General features: G+C 43.4%; 1 protein-coding gene across 12 annotated transcripts in view; it reads right to left on the reverse strand.

Moving 5' to 3' along the window:
• Positions 1-20039, reverse strand: part of KLHL13 (kelch like family member 13) — a 78125-nt gene that overhangs the window by 37147 nt on the left and 20939 nt on the right. For 5 of the 12 annotated variants that reach the window (XM_028715543.2, XM_028715539.2, XM_028715535.2 and 2 more), the window contains 3 exons: positions 18283-18345; positions 4075-4119; positions 3409-3522 (listed from right to left, as the gene is read on the reverse strand). In XM_028715543.2, the coding sequence (XP_028571376.1) occupies positions 3409-3522; positions 4075-4119; positions 18283-18345 (222 nt within the window). Of the gene's footprint in view, positions 1-3408; positions 3523-4074; positions 4120-9839; positions 10053-18282; positions 18346-18844; positions 18936-20039 lie in introns of those variants that run through there. The other 7 variants (XM_077922430.1, XM_028715540.2, XM_077922428.1 and 4 more) reach the window with 5 other exon arrangements.

Below are 20039 nucleotides of genomic sequence, written 5' to 3' on the forward strand. Positions count from 1 at the left end.
GATAAGAGATAGGGAAAGTTTTCTTGGTAATCATGGTATTTAGCTTTTCTAACTCTGATAATTGGATAGCTTTTAACTGATCTACATTGCACAGAGAGAACATAGCAAAAAAAACCAACAACAACGACAACCCCACAGGATATCTACTAGGCAGATATCTCAAAAGGTTTCCCCAAGTGCAAAATCCATTCTCATCCACTGTATTCTTCCGGGGGGGGGGGGGGGGGGCGTGGGACAGTCATTTCTGGCTGCAGCAGCTATGTAGAAACAAAAACACTGCATTCTATTGGGGCAGGGAAGAGGCTAAGGAGAAGTCTTCATAGCTTTAGTGAGGTTTAGATTAACTAGCACTGCAGATCCTGTTCGTTCGCCCCCAGTCTGTGACCACCTGAGTTGGCAGCACTTACAACCACCCACAATTCATATTTTGTCTTAACTTACTTGCTTTCCACTGTTTGCTGTTGCCACTTTCCACTCTCAAGTCCTCTGGCACACAAAGAAGAGACGTGGACAAATTGAGACACAGGAGTTTCACAAACAAGAATTAGAGAGCTGTGTGTTCTGCTCACCTTTGGTGAACAGACTCATGGAGAATTGACACTCACACAATCCACTGAACAAACCTACATCACAATGATAAGGTATAAGGAGAGGCTGCCCATTTTTTTATTCCTTCTGCCCTACGAAAAAAGGAGTGCTTTCCTATCAATAGGATTTCCAGGCAGAAAACATTCACCCCACAGTCACAAAGAGTAACTGCACACAAGCTGTATTCCTTCTGTGAGTGCATCCCTCATACCCAGTGCTATTTTTCAAAAAAAGACACCAAAAAAACCAAAGAGGTGCCAGAACTCACCATGAACACTTCCCCGGTGCTCTTAGAATGGCAACGGCTCCCACTTGAAAGCTGAATTGGCGAGTTCCAGCTAAAAACAGCCTTGCTCATACTACCCCGCAAACAGAGGGTATGAACAGGTAAATCTTTTATTCCCAAAGGCGTAGAAAGTTTTCTAAAGGACATGAAAGACCCCAATCTCCTACAACACACCCAATTTACTCTAAGAGGAACAGCTAGATACAGAATGTTAAGGGGGGAAACCTCAGCCTTGGTAACCTTCTGCCTGCCAAAATGAAGTGAGTCTTTTTGGAAAGAAGCTGACCTGGTTGCAAAGCAGGTTACATGCAGCATACAGAGTTTTGTCAGTCTTAATCAAGGATTAAGCTCTTACAAGAAGCAAGATAAATTAGGCATATGGTTCTTGATTTGGAAGGCAAATTCTATGCATTAACACAATATTGCTGCTAGAAGAATGGCAAAAACAGGGCTTCTTCCTCACTTCTAAAATTGCAACATTAAAGACCAATGGATATGACAGAGAATGGCATTTAACCAAAGCACATGTTTTAAGAAAACCAAGACAATCAGAGCTTTGGCACTGAATCATAATGCACTACTGTTTAAAACTGATAATGAGCAAAGTGATTCTACCAATTCCTAATGGCAAACTGCACCATATTTGTAATCATCACTCTGGTCACCCTAGGATTTCAAAGGGTTTTTAGCTTGGGGCATTCTGAAATCCTATTGTAGAACAAAAACTTGAAAAAAACATTTCAGGTCTGCAGTAGCCCTCATACACTGTATTCTGACATTAAGTGGTTGGTCCTTTTAGTCCTGATTTAATACGTTTTGAATTATAGCCCACCAGACACCAAGTGCTAAGGGCAGGTAGCAGTGGTTTGGCATGAGCGTGGGTATGCCAATAAACATATGCATGGCATAATAGAAGTTTTTAGTCACCAGTATAGCAATGCCAACCCCCTCCCTAAATAGAATGCAGAATGGAAGACAAAGTTACTTATAACTAAAGTATAAACACCTATCGCAGGAATATTTACAACAGAGCAGTTCGTAAGGACCTCTAGAGAATTTTTATATGATTTTAAAACAATACTTAAGCAACCTTCTACAAGCTGAAGCTTACACACCTATGAATGAAACCCAGTTTTCACAGAGACAATTGTGGCTTCTCACCTACAGTTGAAGCTGCCTCCTGAAGATTTATGCCTCATGTATTGCTGTATAAGAGCTGGACAATGCACCAACCATGCACAGTTCTATTCAACACTGTATTTTTTATATGCTGCCTCTACAGAAAACAATGGCAGCAAACTCCCTTTGTGTAAGTGGTAGGCACACCAGAAATTAGCCTAGAGCAGAGTTTCCCTTTCTTTCCAATATTTTTTAAATCCACAACAGTGCTGATCACTAGGCAATGCAGGTTCTCTCTGAAATATGGAAATGCCTGAAAACCCTTAGCACAAAGCCATTTCCCCCTTCCCATGCGTCACACTCAACAATTTGCTTTCAAGCTTCAGAATTATGATACTATAATTTTTAGATGCTCCAAGTTAGTAAAAAGCTTTTTTTAAAAAAGGTATTTCAGCAAAATGATGCTGCTAATCATATTTGCCCAACAAAACTGATGAGCCATTTGCTCCTTTGTGATGTTGGTAAGTATACAAGCTGAAAGCATCAAGTTACCACATTTCATTCATGCAACCCTCAAGGAGAACTGCCTCAATGCTGGCTGAGCATATATTTTGTGTTTTATAAGTATGAACCATGGAAGCTGTTCCCACCATGGCTCATTTATTAATGAGCACTACCAGAACCAAGTTAACTTCTCCTTACTGCATTCATTTTTTGCAGGCCATGTGTGGTGCTCAATGTCAGCCAGAAAAACACAGTCTATTAAAATGCCACAGTGCCCTTTAAGAATATGAATCCTAAGCCCAATCAAGGCATATCTGGCAGTGGCAACATTTAATTTTTGACTTCTGCTTTGACTTCTAAGGAACAGCTAAAGAACGAGTAAAAAACTGCAGTCACAGGAAGCAATTCCAATATTTCACAGTGCCACACACACACACAATACAGAAATGACATAATGGTAGGCATTACATACATATTCATTTTTAAAATTAGCTATAAAAAGGAAGATCTGGGTACTGATGATTCTGACTTGCTCACGTAAGATCTTTAAGGACAAATGACCACACAAACTTTGACAATAGGCACCGAAAAGGAATTATGAATGTGTCCAAATCTGCACCATTTCTCTGCTTTTTCAACAAAGGAACGACTCAACACAACATCCATCGTTTGGGGAGGGGAGAAAAAATGGGAAACTGACAACAAAAGGAGTGCTAAATTTTAGAGGTTCTAATGAAAGAAATGCAAGGTTAGAAATAAAAATCCTGAGACCAATGTCACATCAGGGCACCACGTAAGAAAAAGGGGGGAAAGGAGGGGGGTTATGTCTCACAAAACAAAAGCCCGGGGAGGGGGGGTGTAATCTCACAAAAGAAACCCCACCTTAAAATAGCCTCAGTTCTCTCACTTACATGTATGCTGGAGAAAGTGGCGACGACCTGGATGTTTTAAGCACAGGAACTGGGAATTTCCACATAGCAGGAGAACTCGTTTTCCATTTCAATGGCATGTTGGTCACCACGATACTACAATAACAGCAAACAGCGTTTCCATAACAGACTACCAACTTGGACTTCCATTCCAGACACACGCTACTGGCACAACGGTGGCTCCTGAAGCTCGGAACAAGCCAAGCGAGCTTGCCAGTGAGCTTAAACCAAAGCTTCCAGTCTGAAAAAAGGGGTTGAGAGGCATCTCATTTTAAACCCTGCTGTCCCCTAAAGCAATAAGGCGATTCTATCACTCCAACTCGAATAGTGCCACCTCGTTAGAGAAGTGTTGACTGCAGTATATGTTCAACAGAAAGAAAGAGGGGGGGGGGAGAGAGAGAGAGAGAGAGAGAGAGGAGCTGCACTTTACAAGTCACCACAATGCAGCTTTTTTCTATAAAAAGAATGCCTCTCCACCCCCCCACCCCAAGAACAAGCCTGTAGTGCTATTGTTCTACCTTCACAGTCACACTGCAGCACCATACTACATTCTGTACCTATTAACCTGATTTCTGACCAATAGTAGCAGGGTGGGAAAGGGGAAGGAAAAAAAAAGATGGGATCCATAATGAAAACGAAGCAACATACCGACTCAGTACACACTTGTCATCCTCTGAACATTCTTCATTTGAGCTGCAACAATACAAGTGGGAGAGAAATCTCAGCATAGCCCTGGGCCAAACGACAAAGAGATCAGTGACCAAACAAAGCAGCCTGTTTTGCTTCCGTGCAAGGCAAAGAATGCAAGGATGCCATTGTGGCAAAAGCCTATTGCATAATAACAATAGTATATTTTTGCTTTTCTTTAAGAAGAAAAGGAAAATAAATGGGAAGGAGAAGAGAAAAAAACCAGTCTTTCCTAATCCATAGTCAGGGTGACCGAACGACCGAACAAGGATACATATCTGCAGATTCCTGCATGTTCTTCCACACAGCTTCGGATTCAAGGCACTCTCATTTTCCCTATTCTCTGCTTCCAGGTGAGATGAGTAAAAACCCCATGCATTTTTACAATATGCTCAGGTGACATGAATATTGCTCTCCGTCTTCTGTCTGCAGCAAATGGAGAGCAATGTGCCGCTAATAACTGTCCTTGCAGGAACGCGATCAACAATCAAATAGAGCAGCCCCCCCCCCCCCAAGAGCTCACAAACTGCCTGAAGTCCTGATGAAGCAGCCGGACACGCAGGTGTCCGTCACACATACCCAAACACAGCCCCTGTGGTCTGGTGGTGACCTCCAGGGGCAAGCAGTTACCATGTGTGAGAGCGCGTGCGCATTTTTTAAAAGTGCACTTAAAGCACACACATAAATTTATCTGCTTTATGAAGGCATCTCTGACAGAGAGCTTGTTAGGGGAAGAGTAGGGGAGAACAGAAAGGAATTTCACCCCAAACCAAGCAGTGGCTTGACTGACCCGTTAGGTGTGTCTACAGCAGCTCCCATGAACAAGTGCTAACCATTTGCATACTATTGTAGAAGGGTCACAAGTGGACTCCAATATTGATTTTTATGGACTTGATGTGTCTCTTTCTCTCTCATCTCTCGGTGGTGAGGAGCCACTAGAGCAGATTTATGTTCAGTAGCATGCATGACCTGAATGTTTCCTCAGCGAAAAGTCTAAATACTGTATAATGGAAAAGGCTATGAAAGCAAGAATGCTTTTTATTTAATAAAGCTATTTCTGTTCAGCTTCATTTGCATTGCAGGAAGGAGGCACTAGCAGAAAGGGCTCTAAGATTTTGTGTTCAAGTCCCAAGCTGCAAGGAGAACTGTAGTTATGGGCAGGTATCCAAGGTACAGAGGCATATGACATACCAACACAGAGAGCTGAACTGAATGCTGCTGGGCCTATAGCCCTAACCCAAGGAGAACAATCTTTTAAGCAGCCTTCTTAAAGCAATGGAGGAGGAGGACATGTTAATATCACAAACGCTACTGAAAATTAGCAAGATAGAGAGTTCAAAGATGTGGGGGTAGAAGGCAGATGCACATGCCACATGTGACACTGTGAGCATATTCAGCTCTGGATTTTCATTCTAAGGAAGAAAACTTGACACTCCAGAGATCTGGTTTTGCTGATAAGACCAGCCAGATTTATTGCCAAAAAAAGCAGATTTACTGAAGCATGCAGCCAACGCCAAAGGCTGCATTCACAGAACTGGATAAAGTCACACATTTACATGCTGACTGATGCCTACTTTTCAAAGCGTGTACTACCAACAGTGTATGAACTGGTCTCATTTGCATAGATCGCTCCACACTGGACCCTGCCGTCACTCATGAATCCTTTGCATCATGCAGCCAAGCACCATTGGCTAAACTTAACACTGTACACATTACATAATCATTGCTTCTCTGCCAGATCACTGGTGTGTTTCACACATTTATTTTTTAAAAAGCAAGATTAATGATCAAGTTCAGTACTAAAAGAGTGCCTTTCATCTACTGACACCTACAGAAGACAAGAGCAGCAAGGTCACTGCTGTTCAACCTCAAGCGCTGCCTAGTTGTGGCAAGCAAGACAGAAGACCTGCTGCTTGTGGAGTAACAGAATATGGTAATTCTGCTATGTGCCAGTGCACTAAGGGGTGGTGGTGGTGGTGGTGGTAAATTGATGCTTTCCAATCTTCCTCAGTGCCGGAGTCTGGTCAAGTCTGGTCAAGAAGGTGCCATAAGAGCTATGCAGTTACAAGGGCACTGTTGCCAACCAGGGGCCTAGATCCTCACTGCTCATCAGCACTGACCCCTTGGAGGCACTGCAGGGCAGAAAGCCACCATGCAATTTGATCAGGGAAATGGCTTGTCTACCTTGTTTTCCCTTAGAGGCTCCCAGTCCTCCTCCATTACTGTAAATTAAACAATTGCTATTTCACATAGCTCACCAATACGGTGGTACATCGGGTTACATACGCTTCAGGTTACATATGCTTCAGGTTACAGACTCCACTAACCCAGAAATAGTGCTTCTGGTTAAGAACTTTGCTTCAGGATGAGAACAGAAATCGTGCTCTGGTGGCGTGGTGGCAGCAGGAGGCCCCATTAGCTAAAGTGGTGCTTCAAGTTAAGAACAGTTTCAGGTTAAGAACGGACCTCCGGAACAAATTAAGTACTTAACCTGAGGTGCCACTGTATTAGTATTAACAGTTCCAGCAACTCATCAATTCTGCTCCTCTACAAACAGACCTTTGCCTTCAGCCCATACTACCAATGTGTAAGAACAATAAAGCTGTACAGCCAACTGAAGCAAAGGATAAAATGCAAGCCATTTCAGAACCTACCCCTAACCCCCCTCCCCCAAAAAGAGCTGATCTCTGAAAAGAGGCAACACACCTTCCTCAAGGCAACACATTGGTTTGGAATCTTCTGGAACAATTACCAGTACTTCTTCCAGTGGGAACAGAGTTAATCAAGCCAAATAATCACCAACACTGCAGAAATTCAAGAAAATGCTCCACTCGGGAGACTAAGTGATTGGGTTGTGTTTCAACTGTTCTATATATTGGGAAGGGGCGGCAATGTTTCCCCCAGATGAGACCATTATTAACACTCTTCATCTTGGCATGGGATTTAGCTCACATATCTCAGCTGCTCGGTTTTCTAGATAAGCCTTTTTCAACCTGGGACCCTCCAGGCTGTGTGGACTACAACTCTCATCAGCCCCAGCCAGGATGGCCAATGGTCAGGGAAGACAGCAGCTGTAGTTGAAAACATCAGGAAGACACCAGGTTGGAGAAGCTTGCTCCAAACAACCAGGAGCATCTATTATGCTAAGGAGAGCTGTAGGTGCTGGAGCCACCTAGAGATGGGCATCATAATTTCATCATACTTCAGGAAGACCCACTGAAATCATTGGACTTGTTACTTAAGCCCACTGACTTCAATGGGTCTACTCTGAACATGATTTAGCTGGATATCACTCAATATTTCTTGATAAAAACATGTATTGCACAACTCAGTTAACATATCTGATCAGATGCACCATATCATCAAAACAGTTACAACTTAGTAACCCCATCTGAAATCCTCACTCTATAAAGAGTTATTTCAAAATAGGGCTCTGTCTTCTGTCAGGAGGACAGACTAGATACACTTTTCAGTCCCTTTCAACACAACAATGCTAAATCACAATGAAAACCTTGGATATATTAGCTGAGACAGCTGCTGGCTCATCTTTCTTCCGGAAAGCAATCTGAGCAGATGTTGGCCTGCATTTATTTACATGGTGTACATTCTTCTACCACATGCACAATAAACTGGGGGTGCAAATAGCAGTGCCAAACTCTGGTCAAGACATGCTTCAGCTGCAGATGAAACAAAATGTTCATAGCAGATTGCAAGTCACTAGGATGCCAAGCACCGTTTTTTTTCAGTGGCCAGTAGCTGAAATCTTAAAGGTGAAAGGCCAAAGGCTATGGAAGGAGGGTAAGTTTAGCAGCGCTCATGATAGAAGGGGGCAAAGAGAGATCCCAACCAAGAAAACAGCATCAAGGGTCAGTGCACTGGGCATCCATGCTCTGTTTACAGTCTTCCTTGCTTGGTCACATGGCATAGCCTCCAAGAAGTGGTCAAGGGAGGGGTTAAAAGAACTCCCAGCAATGCTGCGCCTTCTGTAAGCACTTGGTGTTTTATTCTTACTGTACTTAACAAAACTTATATGACAATTGATTGTGATAAAGCTTGTAAGTAATTTACAAGAAATATTAGAATGATGAATAAAAAACAGTTAAGCACATTTAAAAATAATTGAAATCAACAGTAAAAGAGATGACATCACGTCAACAGCTGCATACCTGCATAGGCTTGCCTAAGCAAAAATATTTTAAGCAAGCGCTGAAAAGAGTACTGTGAAGGCGCCTGCCTGATTTCAACAAGCAGGAAGTTGAAAACTGTGGGTGCCACCACAATGAAAGATCCATTTCTTAGAACTATCAAATGAGTGTTACATGGCACCTGTAAAAGTGATAGCTGCAGAGAATGAAGCGGTCAAGTTGAGATTCCTGCATTGCAGGGGGTTGAGCTAGATGACCCTTAGGGTCCCTTCCAACTATGACATACAGGGAAAGGCAGTCGCACAAGAAAACTGGTCCCAAGCTGCTAATGGCTTTATATACACCGATAGTAACACACTGAACATGAACCAGTGTATACGTCTCATCAGAGCTCTCACTCCTGTCAGCAACCTGCTGCAGCATTCTGCACTATCTGCAATTTCTAGGTCAAACACAAGTACTATACTAAAATGTAGACTTTGTTTTCCATTTGGAACTCAACAACATGCAGAAATTAAAACACAAGGGAGTACCTCTTCTTTGCATCAAAGAAAGTTCTCATATAAGGGGGATTAAGGATGGAGTTGCTATATTTTAAGCTACTGCTACTAGCAGCCAAAGAGCTAGATCCATCATCTTTCCAGAACTTGCAAGATCCAGGTGGCAATAAATGCAACTATGCATAGGCACTGCATGCTCTTTCAAAAACACCTTCATCTCTAGGACAATATAAAGCGTGCCAGAAAAGGAAAATCACACAATTATCAATTAAGCAATAACTAAATATGGAATCTACTCAATAAAACATTAATTAATTAATAGAACTGTTGAATTAATGCATCCTTATACACCAGGGATCACATTTATTTGCTTCTCAGATGACATGTCACTGCTATTGGAATTATAGGTTAAGATGGCCTCAAATTGTGACCTTTTAATCATGTAAGATCTAGACAGCTTGAGGTCTTAAAAGGTTTTTCCACAGTACATTTGTCCTTTCCAAACACCATTAAATATAACACAAACACACAATTCTGTTCTATTCAGCTATGTAATGAAAGCAAGGATTAGATGAAAACTTCAACTTCACACTGTATCCTCCTTCCTGTTCCCCCCACCCCACCGCCCAAAAATCATAGGAAAAATACCCTCATACTAATTTCCTCCTAGTCAAGTTGCCTGCAGGTGTGAGACTCAGGATCATTAAGAAGTTCATTACAGTTTGGGGACAGAGCAATGCAAGTGCGCGCGCACACAAGACACAGAGCACCTGCTGAGAGTCTGAGGGTCCTGCTCCTGCCTCTCTCCACCAGGCCTAGGACAGGGCCTGATAGACTATAAAAGGACTGCTGCTACCCAGCAGAGAATACTGTTTACATTCTTTAAAACTGCTTTTTAATTTTGTTTTTAAATTGTTTTCTGGAGGTTGGGGGGGGGGGTATTCGGCTGACATGCTGGTAACAAACAATCCAAAGCCATGTTTCTGTTAGATCCACCTCTGGAAGATAAGACATTTCTAGCAAAAGCAGACTTTACAGAAGACGTGATAGTCCACAGGCATTTCTCAAGAGAGGAACTTACCCAAAAGTATAGTGTCGTTTTCAGTTTCTGAATAATAAAGCCTTAAGAAGTCAAAAACAAGGCACTATCAGTAGACCAGGGTTTCTCTGCTCCTCCGCTCCAGAAGGATGTGCCCCCATCATAGTGCTTATAGCACCAAAATGAAGCTAAAGGAATTCAGAATGTGCAACAGGATCTTCTGGAAGGGATACTGCACTCAGTGGAAGGTTTAGGAGTACTTAATGCTTCTATACCAGCACTTGCATGGTCACAGAAAATTCAAATTAAAGACCTGTTCAAACTTAGTTACAATGTGTGTGACTACTCAGGTTGACTTTGTGTAATCTATGTGTTTAAACAAAAGATGCAAGTCTTATCAAGGGGGGGGGGCTTACTTCCAAGTAAACATATGTATTATCAGACTGTCAATGATGCTGTATAATTTTGGTGCTACAGTGGTACCTCGGGTTAAGTACTTAATTCGTTCTGGAGGCCCATTCTTAACCTGAAACTGTTCTTAACCTGACGCACCACTTTAGCTAATGGGACCTCCCACTGCTGCAGCGCCGCTGCTGCGTGATTTCTGTTCTCATCCTGAAGCAAAGTTCTTAACCTGAAGCACTATTTCTGGGTTAGCGGAGTCTGCAACCTGAAGTGTATGTAACCCGAAGCATATGTAACCCAAGGTACCACTGTATATTCCTGCTTTCCAAAGAATTATGATTTGGTCCAATCCCTAGGTAAGCCTGCTATAAACTTCACATTTGGGGGAGGGGGGAGTGAAGCTTTGTCAATATGACAGAAGTGAATTAGACGGCAGCTTAGGATAAAAACAGATCAATATGGCAGCTCCCTCTACATTGAAGAATCTTAGCTGCACAAATTTCTGTCAAACTCTGCAGCACCCAGGGGCAAAGTTATTACACAATGAAGTTTAAGACCCAGAAAGTAAGGTGATGTTTATTCAAAATCAGTAATGCCACCTTCTGGTGATTATGTGAACAGATTAAGAGCATGCATTTAAACCAGGCATAGGCAAACTCTGGCCCTCCAGATGTTTGGGACTACAATTCCCATCCTCCCTGACAACTGGTCCTGTTAGCTAGGGATGATGGGAATTGTAGTCGGGGGGTTGGCCACGATGGAAATAAGATAGCCAGTTAAACTCAGAGCTTTCCAAACTTTTCATTTTTAGACATGCATCATTTCACGACATGGTAATTCACTTTTACTGTACTAGCAAACCAGAGGTTAAACTAACCCCCTTCCAGCCCCGGGAGGAGCATGGGGAGCATTCATGCAACACACCTACACACTGCAGCCGACACGCTAACATGTCACGACACACAGTTTGGAAAGCTCTGCTCTAAGCTCTGCTCCAAAGCCCAGAAAAACAGCTTGGAACAAAAGCCCCTGCTGCCTAAAAAAAACCAAACCTTGAAGAAAGGAGAGGGGAATGCAAATGCATTCAGAAAAGCTGAAAGTAAAAGATGATGTCTCTTAATTCTTCCTGCCTGAGAGAGGGCAGCGATGAAGACAACAATGGAGACAGCAGCCAAGATGGCACCACCCTCAAAAGAGGCCTCTTCCTTGTTTGAGAAAGAACATGGAAGCAATAACTTAGAGAAGAATTTGCAGCACTATGATGCTATAAAGGAGCTTATTAAAAACACTTGAAAAGAACTAATGCTTCCAATGGAATCAAAACTGACAGAACTTAACACAAGGCTTGACTCTTTAACAGAAAACAACAAAAGAATTGAGCCAAATCCATTACAAAAATATCAAATAATTAGAAAAAGATATACGCAACATGCCTGAAGATGCAGAAAATTTAAATAGGAGAATAATTTTACATTTTCATTCTTTTGAAGAGGGCATGGAAGGAAATGATCTTGCACATTTTATTGTCACATGGCTTAAATCAATGCTTCCAGACCTCATAATCTCTGCAGCTGGTTTTGAACAGGCACACAAAAGGACTCAGACCCAAACTGAGGGTACTTCCTCCATGATATAATTGTCTGCTCTGCCCGTTACAGGAAGAAAGAGGAAATGTGGAACAAACTGTGGAACCTAATATCCTTATAAAAACAGTCCAGTTATGGTAATGAAGGTCTGGCTTCTGAAACACGGGGCTGGGGGGCTTTATGTGCTTACAGAATTAAACTGCAAAAAGCTGGAATTAAATATTGCTGGGGCTTCCTCTTCGATCTTATCACAAGAGGATCAACAAAGATCACAACAACAAAGAGACTAGAACCAACAGAACTCCCCAACACTCTTGGAACTGATCTACCTCTGGAATGGCAGCAAGGAGAGGCAATGGAAGAACACACCAAACTTTCTGATGGAAGCTTGGAGGATAGATCTGGCAAACACCTCACACATAACAACAGAGATCATCACTACAACACATTAAGCAGATTCCTTCACCCTAGACCCTCCCTACGTCTCAGGCCAGGTAGTCAAAGCCTGATTGCCTGGAGTGTGAGCACAGCACTGATTTGGCTCTACCACTACACCTACACAGAGCTCCCCCTGTCTTGCCCTTCCACCCGATCCTTGTTAAGTAGTAGCAACATGTGGCACTGGGAAGACAGGAGAACAATGCAGGCCTGGTGGCTGATGTTCTTTATAGCACCAAAGCCTTCCTAATGAGAAAGGTTTCTGCCATGCAGCAGAAGTGCCATTAAAGAAAGGGCAGGGCAGCCTTTCTGCAGGAAGGAGCTTCCTCACCCTAATCCCAATCAAATGTGCTTCAAATGTTAGTGAAAAGCAGAGTGCCTCTGCTGATAAACTTTAATAAAGATGCTGGACGGGGAGGAACGGTCCCATTGTACCAAACTGCACTGGACTTGAAAGATAATCACTAACCCTTTGAACCAAGTTCACAAACACATGGGCAACTAATTCCGGTGAAATTTTAAGGGGGAAGGAACAATTTCAATAACTGAATATTTGTTGAAAGCGACACAGAAATCCTTTCCACCGGAGCCTTTAAGGGCAGGGCTGGATCTGCAAAGGTCCTAAGGGTCTTTCCCAACAGTGAGAATCTATTTTAACTGCTCTGAATGCAGCTTGGGCCTTCTGTTCTGGACTGTGTTACTAAAGAGAAACGAAAGAGTTCTACACAGATCATATTTTGATCCCACTCTTTCTTCAAGGGGCTCAATGTCCTCAGACAAATTTAACTTGGGGAGGGGGTTGCCCTTCAGAAATATGCAAGCATGACAGGCTGAAAGCTAAAATTAAAAGTTATTAAAAACTGAAATGCATCTAACAGCCAACCACCACTCCTTCCTCATTTCTCTTTCCCCAAAAACAATTAATTTGCCATGAACAAGCAACTAAACAGCAGCTACTCCCACAGAAAACGCTTTAGGTTACATGATCTTATCCAGCTGACAGAGAAGCAACATCCTTCAAGAGCTGAATATCAATTTGACAAGAAAATTAAGGAGTAGGTGGCTAATTAAACAGCATTCATAACTATTCAAGTCTATGCAGAGTGTTAAGTAGAGCTCCACAGTGGGGTCATTTGGGGGGGCTAGTTTTGGAAGTTTGTTTCTTCAAGCCAGGATTGCAGAAAGCTGTACGTCTGATGAAATGGCTAATGAAAGTGCACCAAAGGTTTCTAGTACAGGATTTTAAGACTCAGTTTCACAAACTATCGCAACCTGGTGTTCTCCAGTTGCACTCTCTCAGCTGTTGGGAGCTGCTGTCAAACATATGGAGAGAACCTGTTTGAGGAATGCTGCATAGATTATACCTTTCTCTCCACCCCCCTTTTCACAGCCCACCATTTCTGTGAAACCTTTAGCACTGCCATCCTTGCTAAGCCAAGTGAATACCCAGTACAGTCAACTTCATCTGACTGACCAAATCCAAAGACAGCCCACTAATGGTTCCTGGGGAGAAGCGACAAGAGGGCAGCTGCAGGGTTCTGTCCTGGGCCCCTTGTTGTTCAACACCTTTATAAATGAGGTGAATGAAAGAATGGAGGGGATGCTCGTCAAATTTACAGAGGACACCAAACTGAAAGGGGTACCTGATGCCACAGAACACAGAATCAGAATTCAAGATAACCTTAACAGATAGGAGAACATGGCAGCTAACTAACAAAATGAATTTTAATAGGGAAAATTTCAGAATCTACACTTAGGCACAAAGACCAAACTGCACAAATGTAAGATGGGGAAACCTGGCTTGCCAGTAATACATGTGAAAAAAATGTAGGGGTCTTTGTAGACCACAAGCTTAATTTACACGAGCCAACAGTGTTATGCTGTAGCAAAAAAAGTTATTGCTATTCTAGACTACATCAACAAAAGTAGAACATCCAGATCAAGGGAAGTCATAGTATTGCTCTATTCTGCCTTGATCACCTTGGAGTCCTTTATCCAGTTCTGAACACCACAATTTAAGAAAGAAGGATACTGACAACTGGAAGGTCTGACAGAGGACAGATGGCTACTTTTTGGTAGTGCTCTCCCAAATCATCATGTGCTGACTAAAATTTAAAGAAGCCATGACAAGATAATGTTAGGATCATATAGTTTAGGCAGAGAGTTACAAACTGTGGTCCAAGGATCACCAGTGGTCCACAAGCTTCATTCAAGTGGTCTGCAGTGGGTTCACATTAAATATTTATATTATTTTTAACTGTATTTTTATTGCTTCTTTTACTTCTTATATTGTCTTTCATTATATTACAATTTGAATTCTAGGAACTGTAAGAAATAAAAGCAGCAATAAAAAGACAATTTAAAATCATATGGTACCTAGCCCAGCACATTACAATTGGTACAACAGGCTGAAAAATGATGTAGTGGTACGCCAAGACCCCTAGCAGTTTTCAAGAGGACCACAGGGGGGAAAGCTGGGGAACCACTAATTTAAGCAAGTATATCTATCTCTGATAACCTTCTCATATTGGGACAATTTATTTTAAGATCAGAGAGCTGTTTGTCTGTTTAATACCAAAGCTACATAGGACATCAGAATATCCTGCACAATCTTATCGCTCTTTGTCATGTCACTTGAAAAAACTTACTATCAAAGATCGAATCAACTGATTTCCAATGTTAAGAAAAGTTTACATGTTAACAAATAACTTTTCAGACAAATAAATATATATGCAATTTTGACATGATGTGAACTTCAGCTTCTGTTCTCCAAGATGTTCATCTGCAATCAATTTCACTGGGAAACAAAAATTTTGTTGCACTGACACCTGCAGTTGTTCTAACCTAATTTTGACATGCTGATTTCATATCTGAAGTTGGTTTTGTTCTGTAAGCTCTAGGTTTTTGTTTTTTTTGCAATTCATGTTTTTCACTTTTCACCATAATCTTTGTTTTTCACAATGCAAGAATTCAATATTTTATTAAACACATAGCCAAAGTAGCACAATATGAGTATAAATGTAAGTGACTTATATAGCATTGAATGTGACATTGAATGTGCTACTTGAAGAAGCCATGGTCCAATCTGAAAAATACAAATATTTAGGTTACAAAACTATAAAAATAAAGAAAAATTAAGTTTGCAAAACAATAATTACCATGTGGTTAGGGTAGATCAACGTGTCAGTGTCCACTTATCCCCAGTGTAAATATGACATATCGGCAAAAGTCGGAAATTGAAAGATAACTACAGTGGTACCCCGCAAGACGAATGCCTCGCAAGACGGAAAACCCGCAAGACGAAAGGGTTTTCTGTTTTGGAGGCGCTTCGCAAGACGAATTTCCCTATGGGCTTGCTTCGCAAGACGAAAGCCCATAGGGAAATCTCCGGGGACCTGTTTTAAATTGCTGGCGGTCGGGAGCAAAGACTTTCGCCCACAGCCGGCCTTCAGAAGAGGTCCTGGACCTCTTCTGAAGGCTGGCGGGGGGCAAAAGTCTTTGCTCCCCCCGCCTGCCTTCCCGGGACAGCGGAGACTTCTCCGCTGCCCCGGGCGATATTAAAATGCTGGCGGGCGGGAGCGAACGCTTCGCTCCCAACCCCCAGCATTTTAAAATCTTTGGGCGAGTGTCTGCAAGCCTCGCGCGCCCGGCAGGAGGTCCCGCCGGGTGCGCGAGGCTTGGGGCGGCAGCCTGTCACCCGAAGCACGGGGAGCCCTCCGGAGGGCTTCCCCTGCTTCGGGCGAGTGTCTGCAAGCCTCGCGCACCCAGCAGGAGGTCCCGCCGGGTGCGCGAGGCTTGGGGCGGCAGCCTGTCACCCGAAGCACGGGGAGCCCTCCGGAGGGCTTCCCCTGCTTCGGGCGAGTGTCTGCAAGCCTCGCGCACCCGGCAGGAGGTCCCGCCGGGTGCGCGAGGCTTGGGGCGGCAGCCTGTCACCCGAAGCACGGGGAGCCCTCCGGAGGGCTTCCCCTGCTTCGGGCGAGTGTCTGCAAGCCTCGCGCACCCGGCAGGAGGTCCCGCCGGGTGCGCGAGGCTTGGGGCGGCAGCCTGTCGCCCGAAGCACGGGGAGCCCTCCGGAGGGCTTCCCCTGCTTCGGGCGAGTGTCTGCAAGCCTCGCGCACCCGGCAGGAGGTCCCGCCGGGTGCGCGAGGCTTGGGGCGGCAGCCTGTCACCCGAAGCACGGGGAGCCCTCCGGAGGGCTTCCCCTGCTTCGGGCGAGTGTCTGCAAGCCTCGCGCACCCGGCAGGAGGTCCCGCCGGGTGCGCGAGGCTTGGGGCGGCAGCCTGTCGCCCGAAGCACGGGGAGCCCTCCGGAGAGCTCCCCTTGCTTTGGGCGAGAAGTCTCTGCTGCCCCGGGCGATCTTAAAATGTTGGCGGGCGGGTGCGAAGCGTTCGCTCCCGCCCCCCAGCATTTTAAAATCGCCCCGGGACAGCAGGGGCTTTTAAAATGCTGGCGGTCGGCAGCAAAGCCCTCCTGTCCCCGGAGCTTGCGGGGCGGGAGGTGGGAAGAAGGGCTTTTTTTCCCACCGCCAGCCTTCAGAACAGCCTTCTGAAGGCTGGCAGTGGGAAAAAAGCCCTTGTTCCCCCCCCCCCCAGCCTTCAGAAGAGGTCGGGGAACAGACTGTCCCCGGACCTGGTCTGAAGGTGGTTTCCCTAGGAACGCATTAATTGATTTTCAATGCATTCCTATGGGAAACCGTGCATCGCAAGACGAAAAACTCGCAAGAAGAAAAAACTTGCGGAACGAATTAATTTCGTCTTGCGAGGCACCACTGTATAGCACGTACACAAAAATCGATTTCAGATTTGAAATCAGCATTTAAAGAACATAAGAACAGTTGAAAAATCTCATGCAACAGAAAATGAAGAAACATTTTTTTCCTGTGTTTTCAATGTGTGCATTTTAAATTTATGATGAAGGAATATTCATAACCAACCTTTCTGTTAAAAATTGCCCAGTGTGTTTAAACAAAATGTAATAACCACCATCACAAAAGCAGGTTTTTTTTAAAGTAGGTGATGTCTCAAAAAAGGTGCAACCAACAAATGAAGCTCTCCTGCCACCTCAAAATTGCACCTGTGGCCAAGGAACAATACCACAAGGGTACAAACTAGGATCCTGCATCTGCTGTTTATGCAAATAATGCACGGAATGCATTTTCATAGAGCAAGAATATTCAAAGGAGCTCCTCAGCTAGTTGTCTCATTCCTGTGTCATGTTTTCAGAAGAAACAGTTTCCTTCCCCGTTAGGAAAATGGTAGTAATAACTCCCCATATACCTCAAAAGCCTCTGAATTCCAAATGCACATGGATATTCTTTGTGAGGCAGAAACAGCTTCATAGCAAGCTGATTTCAAGCAGAAAATACAAAACAATGAGAATTAAGTGTTGGCTGAGTAAAGAGCAAGAAGAAAGGGGAAGGGCTACGTGCCAGCGAGGTACGATTAAAAGAAACAAGGCTATTGGGAGGGTTTTAACCATTTTATAAACAGCAGACAGCTGCAATCTCACTGACATTCTGACTAGAAGTAATTGGCAAATAAGAGCTGCCTCTCTAACAAAAGACAATCAAAACGCAATTGAGGGGAAAGGTGGAATCCTTCCCAACGATACTGCCAAAATTACTGATATTAAAAACTATGGCAACACTTGGATATGGCAACAGAAATATGCTAAAAAGTGATGGGAGTGTAACATTCAGCCCCTTCTGATCCATAAATTACAAGCATGTGCCTCAATTCTTTTGCCAAACCCATGATTCTCTCATCAGCTCATCAAGTTTCACATCCTGTTTTAAGACCAAACAGGCTTTAACAAACATTGTACATAATGTAATTGATTTGGCAGAATCCTCACAATAGGCTACATGCTAAACAAGTTTGTCAGTGCATGAGTGATGAGCTTCTGTACAACTATAACACCACCCACCAGAGGTTGATAAACAAAAGGCAGAACATCCAAAACTCCGGGGGAAAAACCTTATTTGTCTTGAGAGAACAAACAAGCACTGAGCAGTGTTAATATATTAAACATGATTCATTTTGCACCAAAACGCATACCTCTCATGATGCACCTCCCTTCGGAGCACAGAATGATCCATACCGTCAGTATTAGTAGCTCCCCTGTTGACAAAACAAGATAAAGACTTAAAATGCTCTGGTTTTTAAAAAGGAAGCATAGTACCCTAATGCGCCATGTCATCTTAATAAATCATGTGAGCATAGCTCACTGGAGTGGGGATTAATTGCCAGTGAAGTCAGTCACAATGCCAAGACCATCCATTGTTTAGTTGTGAAAATGAAGCATTTGTTTCTCGACAATAGGTTTGCTATTCACCAGTGGTGTCCTGGCAAACTTTGAAGCACAGGAGCTCTCCATGGCAGCCTCCACAGCCCTGCCCCCAAGCAACATCCAAAACATACAGGCAGTTTGCGTCCATCCATTTTATACATATAACAAACTAATAGCAGTACATAGCATAATGCCCAGTGTATTAGGACCTGCTTACTGTCCTCCAGAGATGAGTAGGGATCTAGTGAAGGGTGGTGGGTGGCTAGCATGTTGGAACTTAGCTGGTGGGGTTCACATCTCTGATAAGCTTTGGGGCAGAAACATAGTTACCTCGGGAATAGCCCTATGAAACTCAGTGTTCCAACTTCTCAGGTCCAACACTGAGCTTTAGCAAAAGGTCTTCAGCCAGCTGAAATAAAACCTTTAAAATTCAATTAGAAATGTAAACAAACTTGCATAGAAATATTACAATGGCTACCATGAAGTAGGAACCCCATCAAAGGAAATAAGGGCTGTATCCAACCAAGTTCTACTCAGAGTAGACACAATGAAATTTATGGGCTTAAGTTAGTCGTGCATATTAATGACAATGGGTCTAACTCCAAGTAGAACAAGAACTAGATACAACGCTCCGTATCCAGGCTCTGCTTGAGTATTTTCCTCCATCTCCAGTTTCCTCTATGCGCTAACCTGTCAAATGGTAATACAACTTAAAAGATTTGTTATCATCTTATTCACTTGTCACAGCTAACAGTCTGTCAAATACCCCGGTGCACTCTCAGATGGCATCATCAATCCTGGTCTGAAAATAAGCCAGTGTGGAAGAGCAGGGTTCGAATCCCCATTCAGCCATTAAGCTCCCTGGGTAACCTTGGCCAATCACCATCTCTTAGCCTACCCTACATCACAGGGTTGTGGTGAGAAGAAGAGAACCATGTACACCAACTTGAGCTCCTTGGAAGAAAAAGCTGGTATGTAAATGTAATAAATAAAAGTCCGGGAGCTGTACTCCAACTGTTCTTGCTGTACCACATTCATTGCAGTACATTGTAAAGCCCCTTTCTCTTCTTCAAACACATACTTGTAAGAGCCTTTTCCTCTCAAGTGGGCCCAGAACTGAAGATCTGGCAAAATAGCAAACATCCCATCTGCTTTAAGAGACACATTAAGATTATTCAAATAACAAGAATCCCCTTGTGGAATAAAAGGGGGGGGGCATTTAGCAGAATAACTGTCAGGCAGAGTCAACAGTCAGGATCAGAGAATGTCATCCTTCAAGAGTGAGACAGCTCTCTGGGCTGCACTTTCCTCTTCTGAAAATCCGTATGTTAAAGCAGCTTAAAGGAGCTTTGATCAGGTTTCCTTTCTACTGCCAATGCAGACCTATAGCGATCCTCACAATATCACCTACGTCCTTATTAAGAGCTTCCTTCCCATAAGCAATGCATCCCTTCTCCATTTTGCCGCGAATGGAATTTTACATAGAATCCAGAAAGACCAAAACCAGTTATATTTCAAAGCAAGC

Source organism: Podarcis muralis, chromosome Z (assembly GCF_964188315.1).
Source record: "Podarcis muralis chromosome Z, rPodMur119.hap1.1, whole genome shotgun sequence".
In the NCBI taxonomy this organism is placed as follows: Eukaryota; Metazoa; Chordata; class Lepidosauria; order Squamata; family Lacertidae; genus Podarcis; species Podarcis muralis.